This window comes from Cydia splendana, chromosome 5, assembly GCF_910591565.1.
Source record: "Cydia splendana chromosome 5, ilCydSple1.2, whole genome shotgun sequence".
In the NCBI taxonomy this organism is placed as follows: Eukaryota; Metazoa; Arthropoda; class Insecta; order Lepidoptera; family Tortricidae; genus Cydia; species Cydia splendana.
The window spans coordinates 5,491,826-5,519,787 of NC_085964.1; the positions used below are offsets into that span (position 1 = coordinate 5,491,826).

At 38.7% G+C, this 27,962-nt stretch overlaps 2 protein-coding genes across 2 annotated transcripts in view; one reads left to right on the plus strand and one right to left on the minus strand.

Moving 5' to 3' along the window:
* The first annotated feature begins 663 nt into the window (after nt 1-663).
* LOC134790378 (uncharacterized) lies at nt 664-27,504 on the plus strand. The gene is made up of 19 exons (XM_063761147.1): nt 664-845; nt 2,435-2,760; nt 3,873-3,985; nt 4,319-4,489; nt 5,043-5,210; nt 5,454-5,713; nt 6,408-6,539; nt 7,189-7,548; nt 8,166-8,354; nt 14,436-14,571; nt 17,291-17,418; nt 17,945-18,194; nt 18,477-18,651; nt 20,238-20,350; nt 20,862-21,035; nt 25,353-25,520; nt 25,986-26,245; nt 26,672-26,800; nt 27,272-27,504. The coding sequence occupies exons 1-19, from the start codon at nt 808-810 to the stop codon at nt 27,465-27,467; spliced, it is 3,486 nt and encodes a 1,161-aa protein (XP_063617217.1). The 5' UTR covers nt 664-807; the 3' UTR covers nt 27,468-27,504.
* Nucleotides 1,326-27,962, minus strand: part of LOC134790502 (uncharacterized) — a 278,176-nt gene continuing 251,539 nt past the window's right edge. The window contains exon 3 of the mRNA XM_063761319.1: nt 1,326-1,464. The gene's annotated coding sequence lies outside the window, so the exon portion shown is untranslated. The remainder of the gene's footprint in view (nt 1,465-27,962) is intronic.

Sequence of the window (27,962 nt, forward strand, 5' to 3'; positions counted from 1 at the left end):
AATGGATGACCCCAAATGACTCAACTATTATAGATAGACCGTGACCTCTAGATATTGATCTTTATTACGATGCTTCGTTTATTATTACTACGACGATGTTATGGTTTCAGACAAGTTTTGACTCGACCTCGACAATCGTTTTCTGATTGGCGTGTGCATCTTACGCACCACTTTCACTTCATTTCGCATATCAATCGCAATCAGCTTCGATCTTCGAGGTCGTATCAAAATGAGATCAAAACCGTAACAAGTTTTTAAATTTGAATCGGGCTCAGTAGTACCGCCTTTTAGATATGACCTATAGTCTAATATAACATGGTCTTCTCTTCCCAGAGTGACACAAGCCTAACGTCACAATTACATTGCCACTTTATATGACGTAGCCTTGTGTCAGTCACGTGGTCGGAAGAGAGTACCAGGCGGAGTATATTATTATACCATGGATATGACCTATAGAACCTATAGAAACTTAGTCTCACGTCAAATATCAACATTGGTGCTATTATTTATTTCTACTAGAAGCCTCATCGCCTCAGGTAAGTCAGGTATTTCGGATACCAAGATAAAAGTTACACTGGTCCACCCGATTCAATGCTCGATAACCGATAAGAATACACATACGACGTATGAGTCAGCCATGCTGACGTTGTTTACCAACGAATGCCAGACAAATTGTCAGTGTGCGCTGAGTCGAGCTATGAGGCGATTGCGTGTTCGCGTGCGTGTGAAACTAGCATAAATGCTATATTTAACCAGTGCACAAAACAAAGAAACTATAGACTCTGAGCCATAAAAAGAAAGTACAACATGATTATAAGGACTGGGATAGTCGTTTTATGTGTAAGGTGAGGTTATGTTCGCATATGTTTGAAATGTGAATGTTTACAAGTGCTGGCGACTGGCGTTCCTAATGCCGGCATTGCCGTAACGGTCCGTACGCTTGATAAAGTTTAGTACGTATTCTATAAATTTTAATAGTGATATGCCTATTTAGACAGTAATTACGTGGCATTACTAGTTATATTTTATTTGTCAGGTACGATTCTCAGCAAATCCGGTAGGTGTTTAACAATTTTTTGTTGTGGACGAATGTAAACAAGGTTTGACCTTCAATACAAAAAATGGATACAAAGAAGAGATTAGATTGTGAATGTTAGACGTTAATTATAAATTATAAGCGCTGTGTTAACCTAGAGAGAATCCTTACTTAATAAATCGGAGTTACTAAATAGACATAGACGTACCTACCTACCTAGATATTAAAATCTATAAACGGTGGACTGCCTAAGTGAATCGGTTTCACTCATTTACTTAACGCCCTCCATTAGGGAGTGTTTTAAATCGATACGAGTTGCGAATTACCTATTCGCACATGTATCGTACAACGTTTTACAGTACATATGACCCTTTAAATATTCGTCATAGTTGCGTAATGTGCTAATTATCGCACTAGTGTAATATCTACTGTAAAATTTGTTTTCATTTCTCATGCTCTGAAAGAGGGGTCATTGTTGTTCTAAAAGGTGTGCAGAAAATTATACGTTTCTGCACTAGACTAGAGCATTTTACGTTCCAAGTACGACTTTATTAATTTTTTTAGGATGAGCAATTGAAATTTGGGTATAAATGGATTTGTTATACAATTTCCATTCTGATATTAGACTCCCCATTCCATAAATACTTTTGCCTAAATTGTGCCTAAAAGTACCCTCAAAAATACCTCACCTCACCACGGTTTTTTGACCCCCCCCCCCCCCCCCTCCTTGTCACACTTGGTCACATTTGGCAAACCCCTCCCCCCTGGTGTGACATCACATTTTTTCAACGAAATCGGCAAATCGAATTAAGTATTATTATTTTTTTGTCAAAATATTAGTAAATTTATAACCCAAAACTGATTATGAAAAAAAAATTAAACTAATAAAAACGATTACCGTTCCAAAAACTTGTTTTTGAACTGTACAGTAAATAAAATGATTAAAATAAAATTTTGGTTATACTGATGAAGTTAAAGTGACGTCACAAAGTTTGTGACTTCCCTCTCCCCCTTGTCACAACATGTCACATTTTCTTGAACGGCAAACTACCTCGGCAGAAATGAGTGCCTTTTCATCCCTTGGTTAACAATCTATTATTTACATATGCAACTGAATGGTGTATATAATAAGTGTTCTGGACGTTTGTATTTTAGTTTTTATTTTATTTTGGGTAGTCCCATTTCATAACTTTGACGATAAACAGGAAATCCCACTTATTACTTATTAATACATTATTTTTGTAGCAGTAGCCTTAAAATCCCATCTCACCCCCCTTTCATGCCTTCTCTCCCCATTCATAAGTTTCATAACCCAACTCTCGCCGCGAACCCTACTCACCCCATTTTACGGTACATAAGGACGGATCCCAGTGTAAGTCAAAATTTGTCCAATTTCAGCATCACCATAGCAGCGAATACTCCGATCAACGCCACGCCGGCTTTGATGCTATCCCCATTTATCAAACAAAATCGCCTCCAGGAAGCAAGAAACGCATCTTCAGTCAACAGCACACTCTTCCTGAATATCACGAGCCATGCCGGATTCCTTACGGTTGACTCGTCGTATAATTCCAACATGTTCTTTTGGTACTTTCCCGTGGCAGGGAAACCTGTTAATGAGACGCCATGGATAATTTGGTTGCAAGGAGGACCAGGCGCCAGCAGCTTGGCTGGGCTGTTCGATGAAATAGGCCCGTTTCAGTATGATAGTGCGCAGTTGAAACGTAAGTATGAGATCATTCTAAGATGCGGTAATTTCTACCTGTTATTTGATTCAACCATGCAAGATAATGCCACAATACGACAATAAATGTAATATGTTGTGTAATTGATTACAATTACTGTTCGATAATACGGCAAGAGGCAGGAAAAGGGGAGTGAAAGGGTATATTGAAATATATCGATCTGCAATGGTTAATTTTCCGAACTACTTTTAATGCAATAATTACGAAGGACAGATAGTATGAGAATGGCGAGAGGTTAAAGACTATCAAAGTTATCTTTAGACTGTTTTCTCAAGTTAGTGCCTGGGTATATTGATTCGATAATGGGTTGGACAACGACTCTATTGTTCTAAGATTTATACGTAGGTGTAACGGTGTCTCTATTTTAATGAGGAATTTTACATACTTAGTTGTTTTGTCATCATCGGCTTAGGGAAAACGACCAACGTTGTAAAAAATCTATTGTTGAGCGGAGAAGCAAATTATCCAATGGCTGTTGACATATAACGCCTCACTATAAAATGACTTCCTTGTTCACACACTGTAAACAAAACAGCACGTTTACAAGTTTTTGGAAGTCACAGTCAGAAAGGAAGAACAGAAGAGCGGAGCCAAGCTCTTCTGTTCTTCCTTTCTGACTGTGACTTCGAATTTCGAATACATTTTTCTAGACATCATGACGAATCTAATGAGGTATCACACGTATTTTTAGGAGTAGTATTTTTATTTTTCACCGTTTTCAGGATCTCGAACAGGCTAATGGTCTTCCCCACATTGAGTTTAATTTGACATTTGTAGAGGTACTACCATTCCCTGTCACTTGCAAGCACAGACAATACATCCTCCAGCCAGACTGAGCATAGTAGCTCTACCCCCTCTGCCACAATATACGGTAGTTTTACTCCATTTTCGAGTCGAAAGTGTCTTTCTGTGACGTCCGTGTCTTTGAACGGACCAATCACGGCACGGGACCTCGCTCACCTCGTCCCCCGCACCCCAGTATTTTTGGCAGCATCGGTTTCATGAAATAATTGCTCTAAACTCCGTCTAGAGGATTCCTAGTCTATGCTTGCAAGTCCTCAATGTCACTATAGAGCTCCGCTTGTTTGTAGGACGCCAGTGGTCATGGGGCAACAACTACTCGCTGCTGTTCGTGGACAACCCGGTGGGTGCCGGATTCAGTTTCACCGACAAGCAAGACGGATTCGTGAAGGATATGGAAACGGTCAGAAGTTTTTATATAGGCTGTTAGACTGAGTACCACACACCATCTTAATTCTTAACCTAACCCCTAAAGCACCGGTCGGCAACCTGCGGCCCGCGGGCCGCATGCGGCTCGCGAAACTGTCACTTGCAGCCCGAGAGGCGCCTTTGGCTATTTTGTATGTAATAGTGACAAACGACAATGTCTCATAAAGTCATAAATATTAACAAAGTACGGCCGGCGTCACCTCCGTTAACTACTATTGGCCCTTGGGCCTTGGCTGCTAAAAGGTTGCCGACCGCTGCCCTAAAGTAACGGCTATGTAAAATAATTATTGAATGTTTTACATTCCAGTGCTCCAAGTATCTCTACAACGCACTACAGCAGTTCCTGACGATCTTTCCTGAGCTAAGAACTGCGCCGCTGTACATCGCTGGGGAGTCCTACGCCGGCCGCTACGTGCCGGCCTTCGGGTACAAGATCTTGGAGGAGCAGCCTACGGGCAACGCGTCTATCAATTTGAAGGTAGGACTATTGGTCTCACCCCCGTTTCTAGCAGCCACGATATTTCCTGACGAACTGCACCGCTTTACATCGCTTACATCGCCAGCCTTCGGTTACAAGATCTTAGAGGAGTTTCAGCCTAAAGGCAACGCGTCTATCAATTTGCAGTCTTCAACAATAATCCCTTACAATCTTTACTGGTGGTGAGGACTACGGTGTTTTTTGTTGGGGTATCTTACACGAGCCGCACGTGCCTGACTTCGCGTAAGTACATTATTTTAGCGGAGAAGCCTGCACTTCTGTAGGCAACGCATCTAATATCAATTTGATTTCATTACCACTTCTGCTTTCAATACATATAGTAGTTTAAATATAAATTAAAGGTACTTAAGTATCAAGTTTGTATTATTTAACATTTACAATATAACAAATAGTAGAGTTAAAGAAAAACTACGTGTTTTTGTCACGTTTTAGGCAACATAACTACTTAGGACTGCTATTCTAACCTCAACTGTGGGCGTAGAAACATGCAACAACACATTTATTAATCGGTCTTTGTAAATTTACGTTACAGGGTCTCACGATGGGCAACCCAATCATCGATCGCATTGACGCCGCGAACATCTCGTCGGTGTACTACCACTGGGGTTTACTGGACACACAAGGCTTGCTCGCTGTCAAACCACTACAGGATAAATACAGCCAGGCCGTAGAGCAGAACAACCTGCAAGAAGCTTGGGACGTGAGTTTTTTTTTAATATTAATTCCTGATATAATGATATCTCGTGGGTCCACTTGAGTCTTCTTGACACACAAGACTTGCTCGCCGTCAAGACACTGTAGGATAGTCAGGCGGTGGAACAGAACAACCTGCACCTACCCTTAGCACCATTAATTGCCCCTACAAACTATTTGGCCACTATAAATAAAAGCTGGAGATGATAACGTTTCTGAGAATGTTTATACAAATTTACTAATTTTACAGCTCCGCGATCAACTCAACCAGTTATTGGTAGACATCTCCCAACAACCCAACCACTTCAACCTGCTGAACGAATCAGGCAATCTTCGCTCATTCACTGGCTTCATAGATCAGCCTCACATAAAGGAAGCTCTTCACGTCGGTACCATACAGTTTACGTTCAACAATGGATCGGTGGACGATGCTCTGATGAAGGATTTCCTTGGACCTATTAGACCGAAGCTGGAAAATCTTTTAGAACATTATAAGATTATGGTTTACTGGTGAGTACTTTAGAGATGCGTTATTTATGCAATGAGTCGTGGATGATCAGAATTTAACTAAATTCAGTAATCAGTAATCAGTAATATCGGCATCCATCGGGCTCCTTACCACTCCAGCGATGAGTGACAGATTAAAACCACACCCTCTGCGGGTTTTGCGCTCTAATAAATTATGGCGCAATCACACTTGGTCGTTTACGGCAAAAGTATTTCTCTTTGTTCGCGGCATGAAAACAATGCTGGTTGCCTGGCAACGTCATGACTTAATTCCGCGACGGCATTAGGTGAACGACCCAGAGTTATGGTACCATTACTTCAGACGTGTTTTATAACGAGTCCATAAGGACTGACGACTCCTTTATTAAGAGCATTAAGATTCCATAAGGAATCTTAATGCTCTTAATGCTCTTGTCTTATTATTGCAATTGATATCTGAAAGCGAAGTAGTAGTAGTAGTTACAGTAGTTGTATGTATGTAGTCACTGCTGTGTCGGGCACAGTGGTTGTCGACTTGCGGAAAATGCCCAGAAAAGTGACCGTTGCTCTGAGAAGAACAGTTTGAAGATTGCCGCTTATCAGTAGATCAATCTAAACTGTTCCTTTGAGAAACACTCACTTCTTTGCTTCATTGTACACACGACGTCAATCAATGTGTTATGGAGGTGTTATGTTCACACATCCATGCTTGTTCCAGCGGTCAACTGGACCTGACTGCGCCGTGCGAGCTGGCAGCGGACTCTCGGCGCAAGCGCTGGCACTGGAGTCATCGCGACGACTTCCTCAAGGCCCCGCGACGGCCCTGGACGGTTAATGGAACGTTGGCTGGGTTAGTAACATTGAAATGAAAACTTCTACTAACCGCATTTCTATATTACTTACTTATTCAGTACTTTACAAATTTTATCGTGAGTAAAACGTAAACTTAGTAAACTATAGAAAAATTGTTCTAATTTTACTTATTTTAATAAGTTATTATACTACCGTATTTGAAGTGAGAATCAATTTTTATGTAGGTTATGAAATCAATCGATTCGATGATCGAAAATCTAATCGAAATCGAAAAATTAGAGTAAAATGTAAAAATATATTTATTAAATTTTATAATGTCGAAAAACAATTATTATATCAATTCTCTTTATTTTATTATGCAAACAAAAGGGAAATATCGGAATTAAAGATCCGCGAAGGCTGGAGGTGCGATATGCTTTTGATATTTTATGATTTCTTTTGAACGCGCGACCTCCAACCACCAATGAGTTTTTCGGAACTTATGGTACGAAATATCATTTGATATTTATTTCTTTTGACATGAAATTGGTCGGAATCAATGGAGACATGAAGTAACCTTGAAACAGAAACCCAAACTACGTGTAATACGTAAATACCCCTTAGAAACGTAGAAACGTTCATGAAACTGCCTATACTGAAAAAATAAAAACGGAAAGCACAATATGACTCAGGCCATTTCGTTTCAGCTACATAAAAGAGGGCGGCGGTTTAACCGAGGTTCTGGTCCGCGGAGTAGGGCTGGTTCCCCTCGACGCTCCTGCAGCTTCGTACGCACTGCTCCAACACTTCATACGAGACGACGACCTACCTATACCCCCCGACTTCAAAGATAAACCGGAATATACGCCGCCGTATGTCGATAATCAACCTACAAATCAGCCGACGCTAAGAAACAACGCACTTATAGCGTCAGTAGTACTAAATGTGCTCCTTATAGTCTGCCTTATTAGTGGTGTTGTCGTATATATGAGATTTAAGAGAAGAAGCGAGGCATATTTCTACAGCACCGTGGAGGACTCTATATCTGATGGTATTTTAACCATGGCGTGACAGCTGCTTGTTTTTATTATTGTTTTATTATAATTTTAATTACTGATTAATGTTGCCAAAAAAGTTATCGTCAAGAGATCCTCTTTGTTATTTCTAAATTTTATAAAATTATTGTAATGTTGTTTTTATTGCTTTGTTTTATTTTTCATCACAAAATAAATCCAGATATGACACACAAACCACGGTACATAAAAATCACAGATAACTTCAACTCGTTTACAAAATAAGTAATTCAAATTTATCTTATTTATTTATCTTGGTGCCTCGACCAGGATCTGAAGTTAATATGAACGCCTGCGGACCAGAACCAAGGTAAAACTATTCCAGATATAATTTACTAAGTACCATTCCTACTACTACAACTTTAATTCCTTATTCTTACCTATACGACAGCGTAGCCCTTCAAGTGGCAGATATTAATTGTCAAAAATTTAACTTTCTGTCAGTTACATATATATTTATGTTTCAAATAGATATTCCTGCTGTGGGAGTTTGCCAAACGAAGGAGTACTTAGTCGTGAAATACATATAAATGCGAGAACATAAAAATAGCCTCAATTAATGAAGAGATAGAATAAAATGTGATCGAAAAACCTGTCATCCGTCTTTTCAGCTACGTCAAGCAGGGCGGCGGTCTAACAGAAGTTCTGGTACGTGCATCAGGCCACCTGGTACCCAGAGACGCACCTGCCCAGGCTTACCAGCTTATCAACTCCTTCATCAGTCAGAACGCAACATCTTGGTACTACACGGATAAAGCCGAGTACACTCCGATGACTGTTGAAAAAGATCCATTAGGAGCGTTAGGTTTGAAAATGGAAGGACGAAATGGAATGTTGGCGACTAGCATTGTGATTAATGTGATTTTATTGTTTACTTTAATTGTATTTTTGGCGTTTTATATTAAATGGAAATGGCAGAGAGAGCATAGTGAGCGTGATAGAGTTTATTATAGTCCGCTTCTAACGTCTGATATCTGAATGTTGCAATTACTGCATTTCAATATTTTTTAATTTTATTTAGCTACTTAAAAACTAAGTTTGACGATACCTTTCCATTAATTACGTAGAATTTCATGTGTAGTTTTAAAATCTCGCGCTTGAAACTCTTGAAAGTCTCTAGTTAACGTAATACCTATATTATCGTAAATGATGCGATGTCACGCGTATTCCTTGAGGTAATAGAATATTTGTTTTTTTTTAACATTTTAAATACCTATAACAAATACAAAGGGAGCGTCCATTAATTATGTGAGGGGTTTTTGAGGATTTTTAGGAGGCACAATCAGCATTTAAAATGCATTTGACATTAAGTAAGTTAGATATTTGTTTTTTATACTCAATTGCTAACTAGGTACGATGTGTAAGGAGCTGAGAGGATTATGGGTCATACTGTGAGTGTGATCACTTTATAATACGATTAATGAACAACGAATGTTAAAGTGCCATATTTACATAACCAATACTTATTTAATTTAAAAAATGCATAATTTATCATTTAAAAAAATATGAAATCATGTATGTTGGTACATGTAGTAAATAAAATAAGTAGTACGTAATACTTAGGTACCTAATACATATTTCACACTATAATTGTATTAACACCAAGATATATTATTATTTTACATAATGGTAGTTAATAAACTGTTGTCTACCTCAAATTATCTTTTCACGAATATTTTATAATAAACAACTGCCTTGTAATTTAATTAGGGTTATTGAATTTTTTTTTTTTTTTTTTTTTTTTTTTTTATCGCTAACAAGAGACTTTATTGAGACAAAAAATACAAACTAAACAATAATAAAACTAAACTACATGGAATATAAAACTTAAAATAATCATATAAATAGACTTATAAATGAACTTATAAATGAACTTATAAATGAACTTATAAATGAACTTATAAATGAACTTATAAATAAACTTATAAATAAAAAATGCTCCCTAGGTCGCTGTCATGAGTTATGGTGCCCAGTAGGCTGGCAGCGTTACCTCGTTGGATGGCCAGACTTAGTCTCTGGCCGAAGTAGCTGCCAGCCCTCTGGTCACCAGACGCATCTATAAGGCGCTCGGAAATTTCTTTATATAAAGACTTCGCACTGGGCCCTTTGATATTCGAAGTCGGTATTATTAATAATACATATTTAAGTATTATTGTTGTGAGACTTGTGACTCTTATGAGTCACAAATTAGGTTTATTTTTTACAAGTTTTTATTTTTAGTTTCACCTGTCCCGTTGTCTGTCGGTCTGTAATCAAATCTTGCAAGTTAAATTTGATCCACTTCCCGGTTTCCGTATGAGCTGAAATTTTGCATGCATGTATAAATCGGATGACAATGCAATATTATGGTACCATCGAGCTGATCTGATAATGGAGACAGGTGGTGGCCATAGGAACTCTGTGATGAAACAACGCAACCTAATTGTGTTATGGCTCCTCTACACGATGGGCCAACGCCGGCCACTCCAAGGGACGCAGCCATGCGGTAGAATGAGATAGCAATATCACTTGCTCCCTCTAACGCATAAATGCGTCCCTTGGATTGGCTGGCGTTGGCCCATCGTGTAGAGGAGCCATTAGGGGTTTATAGAATTGTCTCGATGAGTATTAATTGTCTGTCGTAAGAAAAGTACAGTCAGCGATAAAAGCTTGTACCAAAAATGATTTTTTTGCCAAAAACTTATTGTAAAATTATGATCACTGTTTTTTCATCGTTGTATTAAGAAATAAGTCGTCAGAAGGAAGAGAGTAGCGTCTTTGTTGAAGAGAGTGCGCGCGGCAGCCCCAACACCATCCTGAGCATATTCGGCTATTCGCTGAGCGCTTGGACTGCCCCATGACAAAACACTGGGTAGAAATCATCACTGGCCAAACAAAGTGATGATTTTTACCTAGTGTCGCTAATAATAAGGCGTAATTTGTATTGTATGTATAATAAATGTTTGTAGCGTACCTAGATTGTTAATGTATTTAATTTTTAATTTTTTATCAATGTTTTATGTAGTTATTTTGTTTTGTACTTAAATGTAATATGGGTTTTTAGGACCTGAAATATTTTTTTAACGTAACAAATACATAATAATAAGTAATACAAGTGTCAACGCATGCATTTTTGTTTATTTGTTCGAAAAAGAAAAACGAGACTTACCTACCAACGCACCTACCTACAATAGGAATTAAACGTACCCAAGACAGAAACTCAAACCCCGTGTTGGAGTTGAAAAAGCCCCTTGAAATAGTATTTTATGCAACGCTCCACTCGCCTTTTTTGACCCGTCTTATACAACGGTTGGATAAAATAATTAGACAAGCTTCGGCAGGTTTTTTAACCCCCGACGCACTTAATATGTTTGACGCCAATGTCTGTCTGTCTGTGGCATTAGCTCTCCAACGGATGGGCCGATACCGATGCGGTTTTTTATATGAAAGGGAGTTTTCTTGCGGTGCCAGCAGTTTAAAGAGTTTCAGCTCTTTTCCAAAATGATGTGAGGCATTTTTGGCATAAAATATTTATTTATTTAAGTAGGTATTTAAAAATCATTAAATAACTATAAAACTTAAAAAATGAAAAACCCGTTACGCAAAAAGCCTAAGCATAAAAAAGCAACCTTTAAGAAGTAAAAAAAAAACCTAACCATCTTTATAGATTTGTTTGTTGAGATTTAAAGTTGCGGCGGGGTATCGCTAAGTAACTTTAAAATATCCATTGAACTTAATAGTGGTACCCCGCCGCGACGACTAACAAAAATCGGGCAAGTGCGAGTCGGACTCGCGCACGAAGGGTTCCGTACCATATAATAAATAAAAAAAAAAAAGCAAAAAAAAACGGACGGACGGACGGACGGACGGACGGACGGACGGACGGACGGACGGATGGACGGACGGACGGACGGACGGACAGCGAAGTCTAAGTAATAGGGTCCCGTTTTTTACCCTTTGGGTACGGAACCCTAAAAATCTATAAACATAATTATTTTTGAAGTGAAAACTTCTTTAGCGGCGCTGTGCACTTTTTGAGGTGGGGAATAAATGATAAACTCGAGACAGCGTAAGGCGTAACGCGTAAGGCGTCTCTCCTCTCTTTCTACCGCACGGCGAAAATGTATGCCTGAACCTGATGCTGTTTCATGTAGGCGGCGCAGGGCGCTTGCGTGACTTATGTTATGTGTGACGGACAATGTCATTGTTTTTTTTATTTAAATGCCATCTAGTGAGTTTCCCTCAAACTGGTATTAATATAACGGTAGTACCAGTAGTACTCACACCGATGTGCTTAGGGGTTTCAAGTAATGCGACGATACAACGCTAGATGGCGTTAACCTCAATTATACATAGTGCTGCAGACATTTGGCACTATATGGCCCTGTTATTAATATTTTGAGTTACAATGTCGTTGAGTTTTCACTTCTGCCGGCACTCCCGGAGTTCCCGGCACACGTTGTTTTTTTTTTTACTTTTTAATGATTGTTTCTTATGCTATGTAGGTATATTCTACTTTTTAATTTTTCCCACTAAGGGGTCATCCATTAATTACGTCACACGAATTTCTAGGTTTTTTGACCACTCCCCCCCTCCTTGTCACACTTGGTCACATTTGGCAAACCCCTCCCCCCTAGTGTGACGTCACATTTTTTCTACGAAATCGCCAAATCGAATTAAGTAAGTAGGGTGTATTCGGGTATTGCCGAGTGTGGGATAATTCCGAAATTCAGATGAAAATCACCCTTAATTCCATCATAATAAAAGTCTCTTTTCGGAATTATCCGACAGTTTTCGACATTCGGAATTACCCGAGTAAACCTTACCTAAGTATTATTAATATTTTATCAAAATATTTTTGACGATATAAATATTAGTAATTTTATAACCCAAAACTGCTTAGGAAAGAAAATTATACGAATAAAAACGATTATCGTTTTAAAAACTTGTTATTTAAATGTACAGCGAATAAAATAATTAAAATAAACTTTCGGTTACTGATGAATTTAAAGTGACGTCACAAAGTTTGTGTCTCACCCCTCCCCCATGTCACAATATGTCACATTTTCTTGACCCCCTCCCTCCCCCTACACGTGTGATGTAATTAATGGATGACCCCTAATGACTTATGTTACAATTTACAGCTGAGGAAAGTAAGGTAAGCCTAGAAACGGTTTCATAACGCCGACGAAGGACTTCAGTCACTTTGGTTACCAGTAGGTATCTACTTACTTTCTAGATTTTATGATTCTAAAGCAAAACCAATTGCATTAATTTGCTAATGATTAACGAAGAAGAAGTGATAACCAAGAATTACTTTCAACGGTTTTTAACGGATAATAAATTTGAAAATATTTCCCATGTACAATATAGGTACCTACCTAAGTACCAACCAATCTACGTACATAAAAAATCGCAATTTATCACCAACGGCTTATCCCACTTTAACGACCGTGGGAACATAGTATGCTCTTCATTGTGTCATTATTAACGTAATACCTAAGGTTTTTATGGTCGTACATTTTGTTCGGGCGGCTGAGCTCCTGGTCGAAATACGTGGTAAGAATACGAATGGTGGATGTATGGACACCGATGGTTTACACTACAAACCTACTCGTAAATATTAGGGGTGCGCCGAACATTCGTTAAGTAACTAATCGATAAGGTGGTAGAGTGCTGTTGCTCGACGCGGTCCCAGTACATGTCATCTTGAAACTTAAGTCATTGTCAATAGAGGTGACAGCAGGTTGTCATCTATTGGTCATTAGCATGTCGAGCACTAGTACCACCACCTCACTCGGAATATTGGATTGTTTATTTATTTTTTAAGATAATATCTTTAGTTGTTACAAAAAATGTACAGTCACCACACGGGATTGTTATGCGATTTAGGGTTCTTGCTAAATTGGAAATTCTATAGCGTAAGTATTGAACAACCAATTTAGCTAGGACCCTAAATGGCGCAACAATCGCGGAGCGGGATGGTACATAGGTATATACAATATTTTAGTAAAACACAAATATTTAGGAAAGAGAGATATTTTGAGTCTTGACTTTTTTTTTCAGAAAATGGGAAAATCATTTACTTACAAACTAGATATATACAGTTACAGTGGTACTACTATTTTAACGATGGGGATTCCATTGGTTCTTGAACCACGGTCTGCTACGAAAAGTCCCAGGCCTATAGGTACGTAAGTAGGTACATATAGTGCACTACCTTATTTATGTTAGGTAGTAAATTAATTATATGAAACCGCTATTATTAACTTTCAATTTTGAAGTGGTCAATTAGGGATTTAAAGTAGGACCAAATTAGTTAGTCCCACCGAATTTTCCCGGCTCTAAATTTAAACCGATATTGGTCAAATGTTAATAACTTATTTATGAAAACTAAATGAAATAAATAAAAACAAACATGATAAAACTTACTACTAAATAGGGTAATTCGCCAGTAACTTAGTTTAGGGCGGCCAGTTACTAAAGTTGGCCAGTTACTAAAGTTGGCCAGTTACTAAAGTTGGCCAGTTACTAAAATTGGTCAGTTACTAAAATTGGTCAGTTACTAGCGAATTACCCTACTTAACGTATAGGTAAAAAAATTTGGCCTAAATCGCCGTCAACGGGCAGGGTGTCCAGTGGCCTATTTTATAAAGCTACAAGTTACAATTTACAAGCGGAAGTCTCTTTCTAACCCTATGTGTTAGAACGAGACTTCCGCTTGTAAATTGTAACTTGTAGCTTTATAAAATAGGCCACTGAAGGCTGGCCGTATTTCCTCGCTGTATACTCGATATAAAATAATGCGCTGTGCGAAATACTGGTCAGCCCTCTGGTCGCCCGAGGCTTCTATTAGGCGCGTCGATAAGTCTTTATATAATGTTAATTAATATTTGTCGAAGTATTTGGCGCATCACTACTAAATATAGAGCAAATCACGGCGTGGAGGAATCTATCGCGAATCGCGAGCGGGCGTGGGAGCGGCTTTATGCTAAACAGGTCGTTGGTACCCCGCGAGCGTACCTGTTCATCGGCCCTGTACAGCATGTTCTCATTTTAGTAGTACCATTTATTAGTAAAATTCAATTACATAGGCAAAACAACGTTAGAATTAAGTAATTTAAAATTAAATAAATTAGGAGCTATAAATACAGTATAAAATTAGATTAACCTATGTAAATAACCCAATCATGAAAAAAAATGCCCTGTCCAACAGTTCGGCCTGCAGCATGGACCCCATCACTGGCGGCGTTGCCTCTCTGTACCTACCGCAAGGGCGATATGTACCTACCATAAATATATTAAAAAAAAATATTTAAGTACCAACATGTAAATGGGTCAATTTTCAAATTGTCATTTTTTGCTGTCCCACGGCTAAAACTCGAAGTCCATAGGACTAAAACAATACACTCTTTTTGTTTGGGCAGTCGTGTAAAAAGACTGGGTATGTATATATTTTCATTCAATCTATTATAAGCTTAAAAAAAATGTAAAACTGTACCTTAAATATTATTTGTTTCTGACAAAATCGCATTTGAAGTTTCAAAAACGGCGAAATTTGCCGTTTTTCGCGTGTCCCAGTGGCGACATAGCCCAATAAAAAAAAACATAACTTTGGATGTACGCAACGTATTATGAATAACTTTGTATTTTTATAAAGAGCATTTTCTAGAGAATTCATTTAATCCGTTCGATAAATTAATGCGTTATTTAATAAAACAAGGGAAGCCTTTTTATCGTTGTCCGCGCGGCACTTGTTTTGTCATGACTTAAAGATACCCCCCAAAATCTTATTTGTCTATTGAATAACGGTTAGATTAAATTTATGACGCAATAGTGCGGTTAGTTGGGCGTCGATTACATTGAATGTGGACGCGGAAACAGTTTAATTTATATAAAAACAGGTAAGAATCTCTTTCGATATATTTTGGTACGACTACAACAACATTTGTATGGACGCTTAATATGTTGGTACACAGTATAAAAATGTGTATTTTATAATAATAGTTACAAATATAGTGTTAAGATATATAGTAAAATATATAAGTGAATCGGTTGTATTGTGTAGGAAATTTCGCAAAAAAATATTATTGGCGACATTTGTATGGCGACATTTATACGGCTATTTTGACTGCACAAATGTCGACTGTGGCATACAAATGTCGACATAGTGGCATACAATTGTCGAAAAGGTGCCATACAAATGTCGCTAGGCTCTTATAAATGCCACAAAAATAATAAATAGTGCCATAAAACATTAGATACTGCCATACAATATCGAAAAAATGCCATATACATGTCAAAAGCGCCTTATAAATGGCTAAATAGTGCCATACAAATGTCAATTTTTAAACGTCCATATCTAACGAACTATAACAAGTAGAGTGGTGCCTCGTACAGTATATTTTTTTTGTTAAGAACCCTTCCTGAAACTTTGACTATAAATCAGATTTTCCAAAAATAAAAAATTGCCATACAAATGTCGAAAAAACACCCTCTTCAAAAATTTATCCAAATCTAGGTTTAATAAATACCTACAATTAGTAGGTAGGTAGGTACCTACTTATTAAAAATTAACATGATACGACCGCGTCGTCACGACCATTTCAGGTCAAAAAATAAATTTAATTGCATTGCGATAACTCTTATACCTATTATACTTAAAAAATAAATATTATTAAATATTACTTTGTGCTTTTCAATAAGGATATGAAAAAAATTACCTATCTATTCCTACTAAAATTATAAAAGCGATTGTAATAAATTAGTGAGAGTAGGTATATGTTGATAACATAATGGTATGTTAGATTTTTTAGATTCATTTTATTTAATTTACGAATTTAATTAGGTAATCGATATAATTGTGTTTACTGGCAAAAATGATACCTATTTCATGGCAGACTGTTTATAAACTGCCGACTATATCGGAGTTGCTCATAGCTTCTAGTGTCCCGACACAGGCAGTTGGATATTTAATGTAAGCACTTTATATTTTCTTTACTTAGCCAATATTATATTACTAATAAGTACATTATATTTATTTCAATTAGGTACAATTTAGTATAGGAAATCTAGGTAAGTTTCATGACTATTTTTTATTCGTTTACTTCCTTTTGTGTCGTCGTACATGACTAAGTAAAATCCAAGGATTTTTATAGACCAATGTCTTAATAAATGTTCATTGTTCGTGTCTGGGATTTCTTTAATTACAATAAATACTACGAGCTTAATTGTGCTTATTTTAGGACTAAGTCGATTTTCTTATAATTATTTAACATTTTTTTTTAATAAATAAAATAAACAAAAAATAAAATCGGTTTATTTTAGTGGAAAAACCTTACATCCTATGTTAGTACTTAACTTACCTACATAAAAACACTTATAGGTAATACCTATATACATATTGTATTTCAACATTCACCATCTTCTGGTGGTCTGCCTACACTTCAACATTTACCTAATAACTGGAAATCCTTATAAATTAATTTAACCACGCAAAAATTACCAATACTTTTTCAAATCACATTCATTTTAATAACCTCAACACAAAATCAATTTAATCATTCGTAAACAACTTTTCCGGATCAGCCTGTACATCCGCGCGAGATAATAATCCAAGTTCAAGGCGCACCGCGCCGGGGTACAAGATTCCACCCGCTAGGCGCCCGCTACCATTCCACCGCGGATGCTAGGACGAACCTGGTGCCTGGTTCCACGGAAACAACTGAAGATCAGCCAGTGAACACTGGCCGCTAAGAAAATCTCGACCGTTGTGATACTCACTGGCCATCGAGAAAAACAAGTGACTGCAAAAGTGGGGGAAGTTTCAGGCAGACTAGCTGTGACCGTGGGAAAAATGTTGCTAATTTGGGCTTTAACCTTAGTGTGAGTATTTTTTGATATACCTATCTATCTCTATATTATTTCTACAGGACACTTGCACTCCTCCTACTCAAAGTGGAGTGAAAAATTTCATCACCATGAACCATGAAACATACATACCTACATAGAAAAATAAAGCGAAAAACAATTTCTATAAAATTTTTGTATAGCTCCTAACTCTTGTTATAATTAAAAAATCGAAACAAATCAAGCATAGGCATCCAGAGAGGCATAGGCAACGTAGTCCCACGTTCAGTATGGATAGCAGCGCTCACGTTACGTGACTTGGTCCCCTTTCATCTTATATATATTTTCCTATACATACTTACAGCAGATGTGGGCTTCAGTACCAACTAACGAATATTTCCAATAATCTCCAAAACAGATCGACCGATTTAGTTGCGGTAGGTATATTTTCTACAGGGTTTTTTAATTTTAAAGTTACAATTATCCATGTCCGGTGGCAAAGATGCATCAACCAGTCTGGTACAAAGCACTGGAAAACTAACAACCTTTCTTTACCTTTTAGTTGCGCAGCGTCATGTTCCGATCGGTTCTCCTTACCCGAGCTGCCTCCTGGCGAGGCACCGGACCGTATCCTCAAGTTCATGGAGGATACGTACAAGACCGGCCGAGGCAAGTCCGCGTCCGAGGCGGGGGAGCCTCTGCTCCTCACCCCGCTCATTGAGCAGAATAAGCTGGAGGAGGCTAGAGAGGCGGCGAAGGTTGACTCCGATTACATACTTCCTGACATGGACAGCTATGCTGGGTATTTGACAGTAAGGAAGTATTGCGAATAAGATTATTTAAACAGTAGAGAGTTGGTAACTCTTAATTTGATTAAAAAAAATACAAACTGTCATTTCTAGATACCTAAAATTTTATGAGATGCACTCAATCTTTTAATCTTGTCACTTGCTGTTTCACGAAGCCCAGATAGGCAAAAGCGCCACTAGCGCGCCATTCGCTTGCCCATGCTTTCCCTAAGTAGTGGGTACAGTTCTGCAGAGAACGGACGTAAGTATGAAAGCGCATTTCAATCACCATGTGTTTTATTGTAGGTGAACAAAGAGTACAACGCGAACCTCTGGTTCTGGTATTTCCCGGTAACCGACAAGAAGGTGGAAGAGACTCCCTGGATCATCTGGCTGCAAGGCGGCCCTGGTGTGTCCTCGCTGTACGGGCTGTTCACCGAAATCGGACCGTTTGTCGTCAATGAAGACGGCAATTTGGAAGGTAACTACCGCAACGTTTGCCGTCAGCACACCGAAATCAAATTGGTCGCATAATGTAGGTACTCTAGATACATGTAGGTAACTCTGGACAGTTTGGAGGGTTTTTATTTACTATATTGAGACGCGTATTTGACACCTGACTCACCTGAATTTTGGTAGCGAAGTATGTACTTACTGTAGTGAGCTACACTGGTGGTAACTTCCTACCATCACCTGGGTTGACCGCTTATTTTATTTGTTACATTGTGGTACAAAAAGTATAAAAAGAAAGTTTAAATTATTTTTCACCACTCCAGCTCGGAAAGGCTTACTTTGCACTTCAAAAACTGATAGCAAAGTTGCATTTTATTTACATGTGAGGCAAAATAATCAAATGCAAATTTTGAGTTGTTTTCTTATGTTTGCTCGTAGAATTAACTTTTAAATTATGATTTAGGATAAATATTTAATATTAATTTGGATTAGATTTGGTTTGAGTTTGTTTGATAATTTACATTTAATATTTGCTTCGGGTTGATGTGGTGAAAAATTTTGTGTTTTACTCGGGGGCAAATTTTGTTTAACCCTCGTGCTTTGAAACCCTCGCAACGCTCAAGATTCCATTTTTCGAATACTTAGCACGAGCGGTTAAACAACTTTGCCCCCTTGTAAAACAAATAACTATTATTTACTAAATCTTTCTCGCAGAATCGATTTTATTTTTATAATATTTTGCAATTTTTATCTGTCTTTGGTAATCTGAAATGTAATGTGTTCGGTTCTCACTTTACATAATTTTATTTGTTTCTTACATACGCAAGCAAACCCTATTGCGAATAGGGTAAATCCGCTGGAAATTAAACGTTCATAATACCTATCTAATTAAAACATAGTAAAAACCAACTGCGTAATTAATATGCAAATTATAGCCTGTAAATGTGTCATCCACAATAACTTACGCTCCTAAAATTAATCTAAAATGATGACGCATAATAAGTGCAGCAACAATTTAATAGGGGGTGGAAACCTAACATAGATTTAAAAGGATAACTTTGTTTTTTTTTTAATATATCATTCAAAATAATTCGACTCCACAATGTAGGTGTACTTCCTGGCTCCAATTGCACCACGGTGACAGGTGCGACAATTGTAAAATATCACTGTTGCTGACGTCACAGGCATCCATGGGCTACGGTTACCGCTTACCATCGGGCGGGCCGTATTCCTGTTTGCCACCATCATTGTTTTATTAAAAAAAACTTTATTATATCGGAAAAAAACAGATATTTCTCTTGCTAAGTTTATAACAATCCTGTTCGCACCAGTGTGTTAAGATCGTCGAACCATTATGACATTTTAAATTTTGTAGCATTGACCCCGTTATGTTTAGTGATCAAATATAGGTATGTTATTAAGTCACATTAGGTATATAAATAGTATATGAGTATACTAGAGCAATATGAATAAATAAATATTTAAGTTACTTATTTTCACAAACCTGATGAGTTACCTACCTATAAGAGTGTAATTTAAAAGACTACTTTTTATAACTATCATACTTATGTGCCTACCTATACCTACTTAATAGACATGTTTGATTTATTACAGAACTAAAATATTCTTGGGGCAAGAACCACTCGCTGCTGTTCATAGACAACCCCGTCGGTACAGGCTTCAGTTTTACTTCGGATGATCGAGGATATGCCACCAATCAAACCACGGTAATGATTGAATAATTTTACGGTTTAGACAATGTTATTCAATGTTAGTATGTCTCACAACAGTTTAAATTCGATCACGGTAATGATATTTTTAACACAGCTTTATTCGCCCGAAAAAACCATTCAATTTCAAAGTGATTACAAAAATTATGAAAACGCATTCAATCGAAGCGAAAGCAGGACTTCGAGGTGATGGGTTACCGTAGGTAGGTACCTTCTGTAAATTTACAAGAAAGGTGGGCATTGGGCATTTGGTCGCCACCGCCACGTCACCAGATGAAACTTGCTTGGGTTAAATAGAACCCCTTTCCTTCGGTGCACTCTACAATCCCTCTATTATCTATTGAAAATTGTACAGGGTAGTAAAATTTTCCTTTACTTTCATGAATTAAATAAAACTATTAGCATTATCAGACAAAAGCGACGTAGCTTAATCATTTAGCTTTAGTTTTAAAGGTAAATTTGAACTTAAGTACCTAAACCTAAACTTCAACCTGTGTGAAAATTTTAGATCGGCGAGAACTTGTACACAGCACTGCAACAGTTCCTGACATTGTTCCCCGAGTTGAGGAAGGCGCCACTGACGATCGCCGGTGAATCGTACGCTGGCAAGCACATCCCGTCCATAGGCATTCAGATCCTGTGGAACAGGGACAGGGACCAAGACCAGCCCATCAATCTACAGGTAATCTACGGGCAGTGGGGAGACACTCCTGACTTCGGTCGAAATCGGCTCCGTTCGGCTCAGCATTGCTCCGAGCAATTATTAGGGTTGGCACCACTTGACTTCCTTTTGCGTGTACGACCACAGATGAGATAATCACTTGAATTTTGACAACCCTAAATTGCCGAAAGGGATAGTGCCATATATTAGAAAGGGATAGCATGATTCGACCCTGAACCGCTGTCAAACTTCGGGTTTATAGGAAGTGTCCTTTCTGTACGGTAGTACTATTATTTCTTCTGTGCTACAGGGTCAGAAGATCGGAATATCACCTTGAGAGTGTGGGGACTAGGAAATAAATGAAAGCAAAGACGGCAACTGACGCGCGCGGCTACAGCCCAATATTAATCTTCGTGCATTCCTCCATAGGTTCACGATAATGATAATATATGGACGACGAAGAGGTGTGGACTGTGGAAGAAAGAAAGACTGCGAGTATAATGACCTTAGCTAACAGTTATCCAAAGCAATAAATGTGACGTTCCACGGGTAAAGGTACCTTATGGCGTTCGGCACTTACGTCGCGTAGCGCCGCATTAGTATTGGAGCGTCTTTAATAATAGCCTGAGCCCCAACCGCCATAAGGTACCTTTACCAGTGGAACGTCACAAATAGGCTTACGTAGCGTATTAGTCCGGTGGCCAGCTGCATGAAACAAACCTCATCAAAAAATAGAATATACCTCTACCCTGTAGAGGTACCTGACATTTAGTAGCTTCCAACGCACTTGGTCGGCCTAGGCTTAACCTGGCAGATTTTGTACAAATGGCAAAAACGTTGGACAAAAATTCATCAAAAAAAACCTCATCGAAAAATAGAATGAAACTTGTATGGTAGGATACCTGACCTTGAGGACAGTAAAAAAAAATTGGTCGGCCTCACCTTAGCCTAGCAGTTTTTGCAGTCCGACCAGATTTATTGGGTCACGTGAGAGCTACAATTTACCTCATCGAAAAATAGAATGAAACAAACGGATTATAATAGCTAAAATAAGCCTGTTGACGTATGTCTTGGTCGGCCTCACCTTAACCTGGCAGTTTTTGCAGTCCGACCAAATTTATAAAAAAATCATCGAAAATTTTTTTATCGAAAAATCCTATGAAACTGGTATGATACGATGGCTGCCTTTGAGGACAGTAAAAAAAAGTGGTCGGCCAAATCCTGTGTTGGCAGGTTCCTGTGTCCGACCAATTTTGTGGTACCACGTGAGAGCTACAATTTTACCTCATCGAAAAATAGAATGAAACAAACGGATTATAATAGCTAAAATAAGCCTGTTGACGCATGTCTTGGTCGGCCTCACCTTAACCTGGCAGTTTTTGCAGTCCGACCAAATTTATAAAAAAATCATCGAAAAATTTTTTATCGAAAAATCCTATGAAACTGGTATGATACGATGGCTGCCTTTGAGGACAGTAAAAAAAAAGTGGTCGGCCAAATCCTGTGTTGGCAGGTTCCTGTGTCCGTCCAATTCTGTGGTACCACGTGAGAGCTACAATTTACCTCATCGAAAAATACAATGTAACAAACGGATTATAATACCTAAAATAAACCTGTTGACGTATGGCTTGGTCGGCCTCACCGTAGCCTGGCAGTTTTTGCAGTCCGACCAAATTTGTGGTAACACGTGACAGCTACAATTTACCTCATCGAAAATAGGATGAAAAAAAAAACGGATTATAATAGCTAAAATAAACCTGTTGACGTATGGCTTGTTACGGACGGCTTTCATAAATTCAATGTGGCAGTGTGCGGCAGAATCCACTTGCATCAAATTTGATGCAACACATTGTGGCTGGACATTAAGAGATGAAATGTATAAGATCAAATGGTTTGAAGGACACATAACGCCTTTGCGAGTCGAAGAAATAACAATAGATAAGTCGGGAGTCTGGGGAAAATTCGTCAGACTTCGACTCCGAAGATGATTATGATTAACAGTAATTATTAACAATAAAAGGGTTATTCCCACTAGTTACCACCAAGTTCTTATCAGTGGTAACTACTGGGAATTATTTTCCCACCTTTTACCACTGGTAACTACTGGGAAAAAAAAATCCTAGTAGTTACCACCAACTCGGTTTGGTGGTACCTACTGGGAATTTTTATTCCCAGTAGTTACCACTGGTAAAATGTAGGAATTTCTTTTCTACAAACCGAGCTTCGAAGGAGAAATGCTACAGTTGATGGAAAAAAGGCTGATTTGATGCAAAGATAATCACTTAATATATGTGAGGTTATCTTGTGTATTTTACCGTTTATTAAAATTTTGGAAGGCTCACGTGCAGTTTTTCCTCTTATATTACAAGTGTTCGATTGAAAACTAAGCTTTGGTGTATACCTGGATCACCTGCATGTACAAGAAGGCGTTTCATATACGCCCGCCCATCAGATAGGTACACAAAGTCATGATGCGTATGGAATACAGCATGTGTGGCCAAGCCATTATGCCCTAAATTATGTACTACTTCGTTAAAACTTAGTTTACCTGTGTATTTACTCTTTCCAAAATATTTATCTTCCTTAAAATGCAGCCCACACAAACGGTCTTTGTCATTTGCTTTAGTTTTTGGTACTCAAAGCTTTTTCTCACCGATTTATGCATATCGGGTCCTTGGGAAAAAAGGGAGATCCTATAGGTATATTTCCACAATTTATCGCACACTATTGCAGTATTGTGGAGAAAAAAAAACATACAACCGAATTGATAACCTCCTCCTTTGGGATTTGGAAGTCGGTTAAAAAAGGAGAATGTTTACAATTTATTGGAAACAATGTATGTGATTTGACAGTGACAGCAACTCCACTATGGAGGTGCCACCTGGCGTGATAAAATGTCAGTTAGGCCTCCTCATTCTATCTGAAGTGGAAAAGTAGGATATACGATTCAAAACTTGTCAACAATCGATGAAAACCTTTTTATTTTTGACATCTGTGAGACATCATCTCAACGTAAGTGTTACTCTGAAACCACGTCAGTAGTTAGAAAACGTTATTTAGATATTAGATAGATTTATGAATAAAATTTGAACTGAATGTTTTCTTTTTTTTTAAAGCCCTCTAAGACCTCCATGGACTCATTTACTTATGACTTTTTTCAGTTAGCATTATTAAGTTATGTTCAAGCTGCGAAGAAACCATATTTTCAATATAGAAATTATTATTCTTTATAAATGTGGTCGGACTGCAAAAACTGCCTGGCTAAGGTGAGGCCGACCAAGACATACGTCAACAGGCTTATTTTAGCTATTATAATCCGTTTGTTTCATTCTATTTTTCGATGAGGTAAATTGTAGCTCTCACGTGGTACCACAGAATTGGTCGGACACAGGAACCTGCCAACACAGGATTTGGCCGACCACTTTTTTTTTACTGTCCTCAAAGGCAGCCATCGTACCATACCAGTTTCATACGATTTTTCGATAAAAAATTTTTGATGATTTTTTTATAAATTTGGTCGGACTGCAAAAACTGCCAGGTTAAGGTGAGGCCGACCAAGACATACGTCAACAGGCTTATTTTAGCTATTATAATCCGTTTGTTTCATTCTATTTTTCGATGAGGTAAATTGTAGCTCTCACGTGACCCAATAAATCTGGTCGGACTGCAAAAACTGCCAGGCTAAGGTGAGGCCGACCACTTTTTTTTTACTGTCCTCAAGGTCAGGTATACTACCATACAAGTTTCATTCTATTTTTCGATGAGGTTTTTTTTGTTGAATTTTTGTCCAACGTTTTTGCCATTTGTACAAAATCTGCCAGGTTAAGCCTAGGCCGACCAAGTGCGTTGGAAGCTACTAAATGTCAGGTACCTCTACAGGGTAGGTATATTCTATTTTTTGATGGGGTTTGTTTCATGCAGCCGGCCACCGGACTATATTGTAGTACCTAAGCATTCGTTACCAATTTGGCATGTCTTAAAAGTCGGTTTTGTCAACTAAATGAGGCATTAACCTTCAGAGAATGAAGCTGCAAAATATTCTTAGATACAAAAGTAAATATCTTCAAAAGACATTTTGGCTAACTGTGGCGTTTTACACTAATGATTATGGTTTTACAAATCGGTACTTAAGTTATTTTAATAAGACCATTCCATTAGGATAGAGTTTTTTAGACATAAAGGTCGTAACCTACCTTATAAACCGTAAAAGACGTAGGTAACCGATCATTCAATATTCAGGGTCCAGCGCTACATCATGCGCAAAATCGTGGTCGACAACGTCAACTCTAAGCGACAACGACAACTTGTCATTTGATAATGTAACCATCTTGTCCCCAGGGTCTAGCCATCGGCAACGGTTTCATCGACCCCCTGTCGCTGCAACGTTATAGTTACTTCGTGCGCGAGGTCGGCCTAGTGGACGATAACGTCGCCGACTCCATGCGACACTTGGAGCTGGCCGTCACCCAGTTCATTAACAACGGGGAGATGGTTAAAGCTTATGCGGTAAGAGATAGAGTTCAAATTGGAACAGAAAATAATATAACGACTTATACGATTTTTAAACCCAATTTAAAAAATAATAACAAATCAAAAACGAAAATAAGATTCAAACCTAAATACCAGTAAGTCATCTAGAATCTAGTACAATTAAGTACGAATTAAGCACCAACTTACGCGCTTCATTTCAACCTACGCCGATTAAACCCTAAGTGCGTCATGATTGTTGTGCCCACAGTGCCAAAAACGTTTATAAATGGCCTACGTTTTATCAAGATATTCAAGATGTTGGCGTGTGTGTGATATTTTTGCATGACATGATATGACAAATGCGTCTAAAGGTTAGAGTCTGTTCGGAAAGAGAAGAGTCGTGGAATGTATTGGGCCATTACATACCACGACTCTTCTCTTTCCGAACAGACTCTACTTGGCGATTAAATGCTGGCTCACTTGATGTAACTTTTTTTCCAGTATTACAACTATCTGCTAACCACATTCCTCCGCGAATCCCAACTGGACAATCTGTACAACTTCCTTCAAACCGACATCGGCCTCGGCGGTCCTCACATAGAATACCTCGAGCGTAACGAAGTGCGCCGCGCTCTGCACGTCGGCAACACCAACTTCACGTCGGTCGGCGTGGTGTACAGGAAGCTGGTGCCGGACTTCATGAACAGCGCTAGGACGTGGCTTGAGGAGCTGCTGGAGAACTACAGGGTCATGCTTTATAAGTAAGATTCGCTTATCCCACTTTGTTGTAGTACCTATCCTGCGTATAAATGTAAGAGTGATAGAAAGGCAGATAATCCCCTAGAGTCTGTGCCGTAGAGAAGAGTCGTAGAATATTAGGGAAACCAATACATTCTATCGGCGCGATTCGGGAAATGAATTAGAGATTCACTAGATAAGAAAGTAAAGATATGTGACGTTCCACGGCAAAAGGTACCTTATGGCGGTTAGCACTTACGCTATTATTAACGCCGCTCCAATATTGTTGCGGCCACCAAAAGGTACCTTTTCCCGTGGAACGTCACATATTTTTACTATTTCATATCTAGTGAACCTCTAATTAATTTCCCGAATCGCGACGTATGACTCTTCTCTTTACGCATAGACTACCAATTGTTGATGTTGAAGATAGGTTACTTCAATTTCAGTGGGCATCTCGACATCATAGTGGCGTACCATCCGTCGGTGAACACGTACAACTCCCTCAACTTCTCCGGTACGAAAACCTACAAGACAGCAAAGCGCAACCCTTGGTACCACGACGACAAACTCGCTGGGTAAGATTTAACAGGCAAAACATGAAAACTGTGCCCTATAGAGACCTGAGGAAATGGGCGGGTATGGAAGGCCAAGGACACATTTCCATTTTTGTTTGGAGTGCCATTTCCTTCCTGAGCTGTCTGACCAGCCGTTTAGCGACTACAAGTCCTATCATCCTATTTTAAGCTCCTTCTACAAGGCAATCCAGCCAAGGTGATCCAATCAATCCAGCCAGCCGTGTGGACGGTGGTTTACCACCAAACTCAAGATAGCCGTGGTACACCGGAAGCTGCACTTATCCTAAAATTTGTATTGTTCTCGGCCCATTCAGATCATTGATACGACTGAAGAATTTCAAGCCCCATTCAGTAGGTACATATGAATATGACACTAAAATATCGCGTCCGTAGTTGCAATATACCCATCAATTTCTCTTTATCGCTATCAAATTTTGACTAGACTACCTAACCCTTGTACTCTTCTTTCAGATACGTAAAAATCGCCGGAAACCTGACTGAAGTGATGGTCCTAGGGGCAGGACACATGGTGCCCGCTGACAAGCCGGCGCCAGCGCTTGGTCTGATCTCGGCCTTCGCCCGCGGCCTGTCTTTGGACGATGACACGGGGAACCTCGTCAACATAGATAGAAAGTCTTTGCGGACCCGCCAACTCCCAGTGCAATAGTCATATCGAGTCATATCTTTTGTAAAAGTGTTAATAAATCAATAAGAAATAAGAGATGGAAGTTTTGTCTTTTTAACACCGACTGGCACCCCTACTCATTGGATCCACTCGGATCTTAAACCTCAAAGTTCCATGACATTACCTTGACACCAGTCCCTTTCCAATTAACAGAGTTTTCAATTAAGATGGCCAGGGCCGTCTTAAACTATGCTGGGGCCCCTGGGCACATAAGAATTTGGGGCCCTTTTGGAAAGTAAAGAAAGAGAATTAAACTAACATTTGTCTACTATGATGTTCTATTTATTATGGGTAGTCAAATATACTATTACTGTCTGTCCTGTCCCCTGAGGATGGCGGCCCTGGGCACGGGCCCCGTGTGCCCTTATTATGGTAAAGACGGTACTGAAGATGGCCTACCCCATCTCGCAAGAGAGATAATGTCGTGTCGCACTTGACTCGTGCTAAACCTACAGAATCGATTTGGAGATTTAAGGG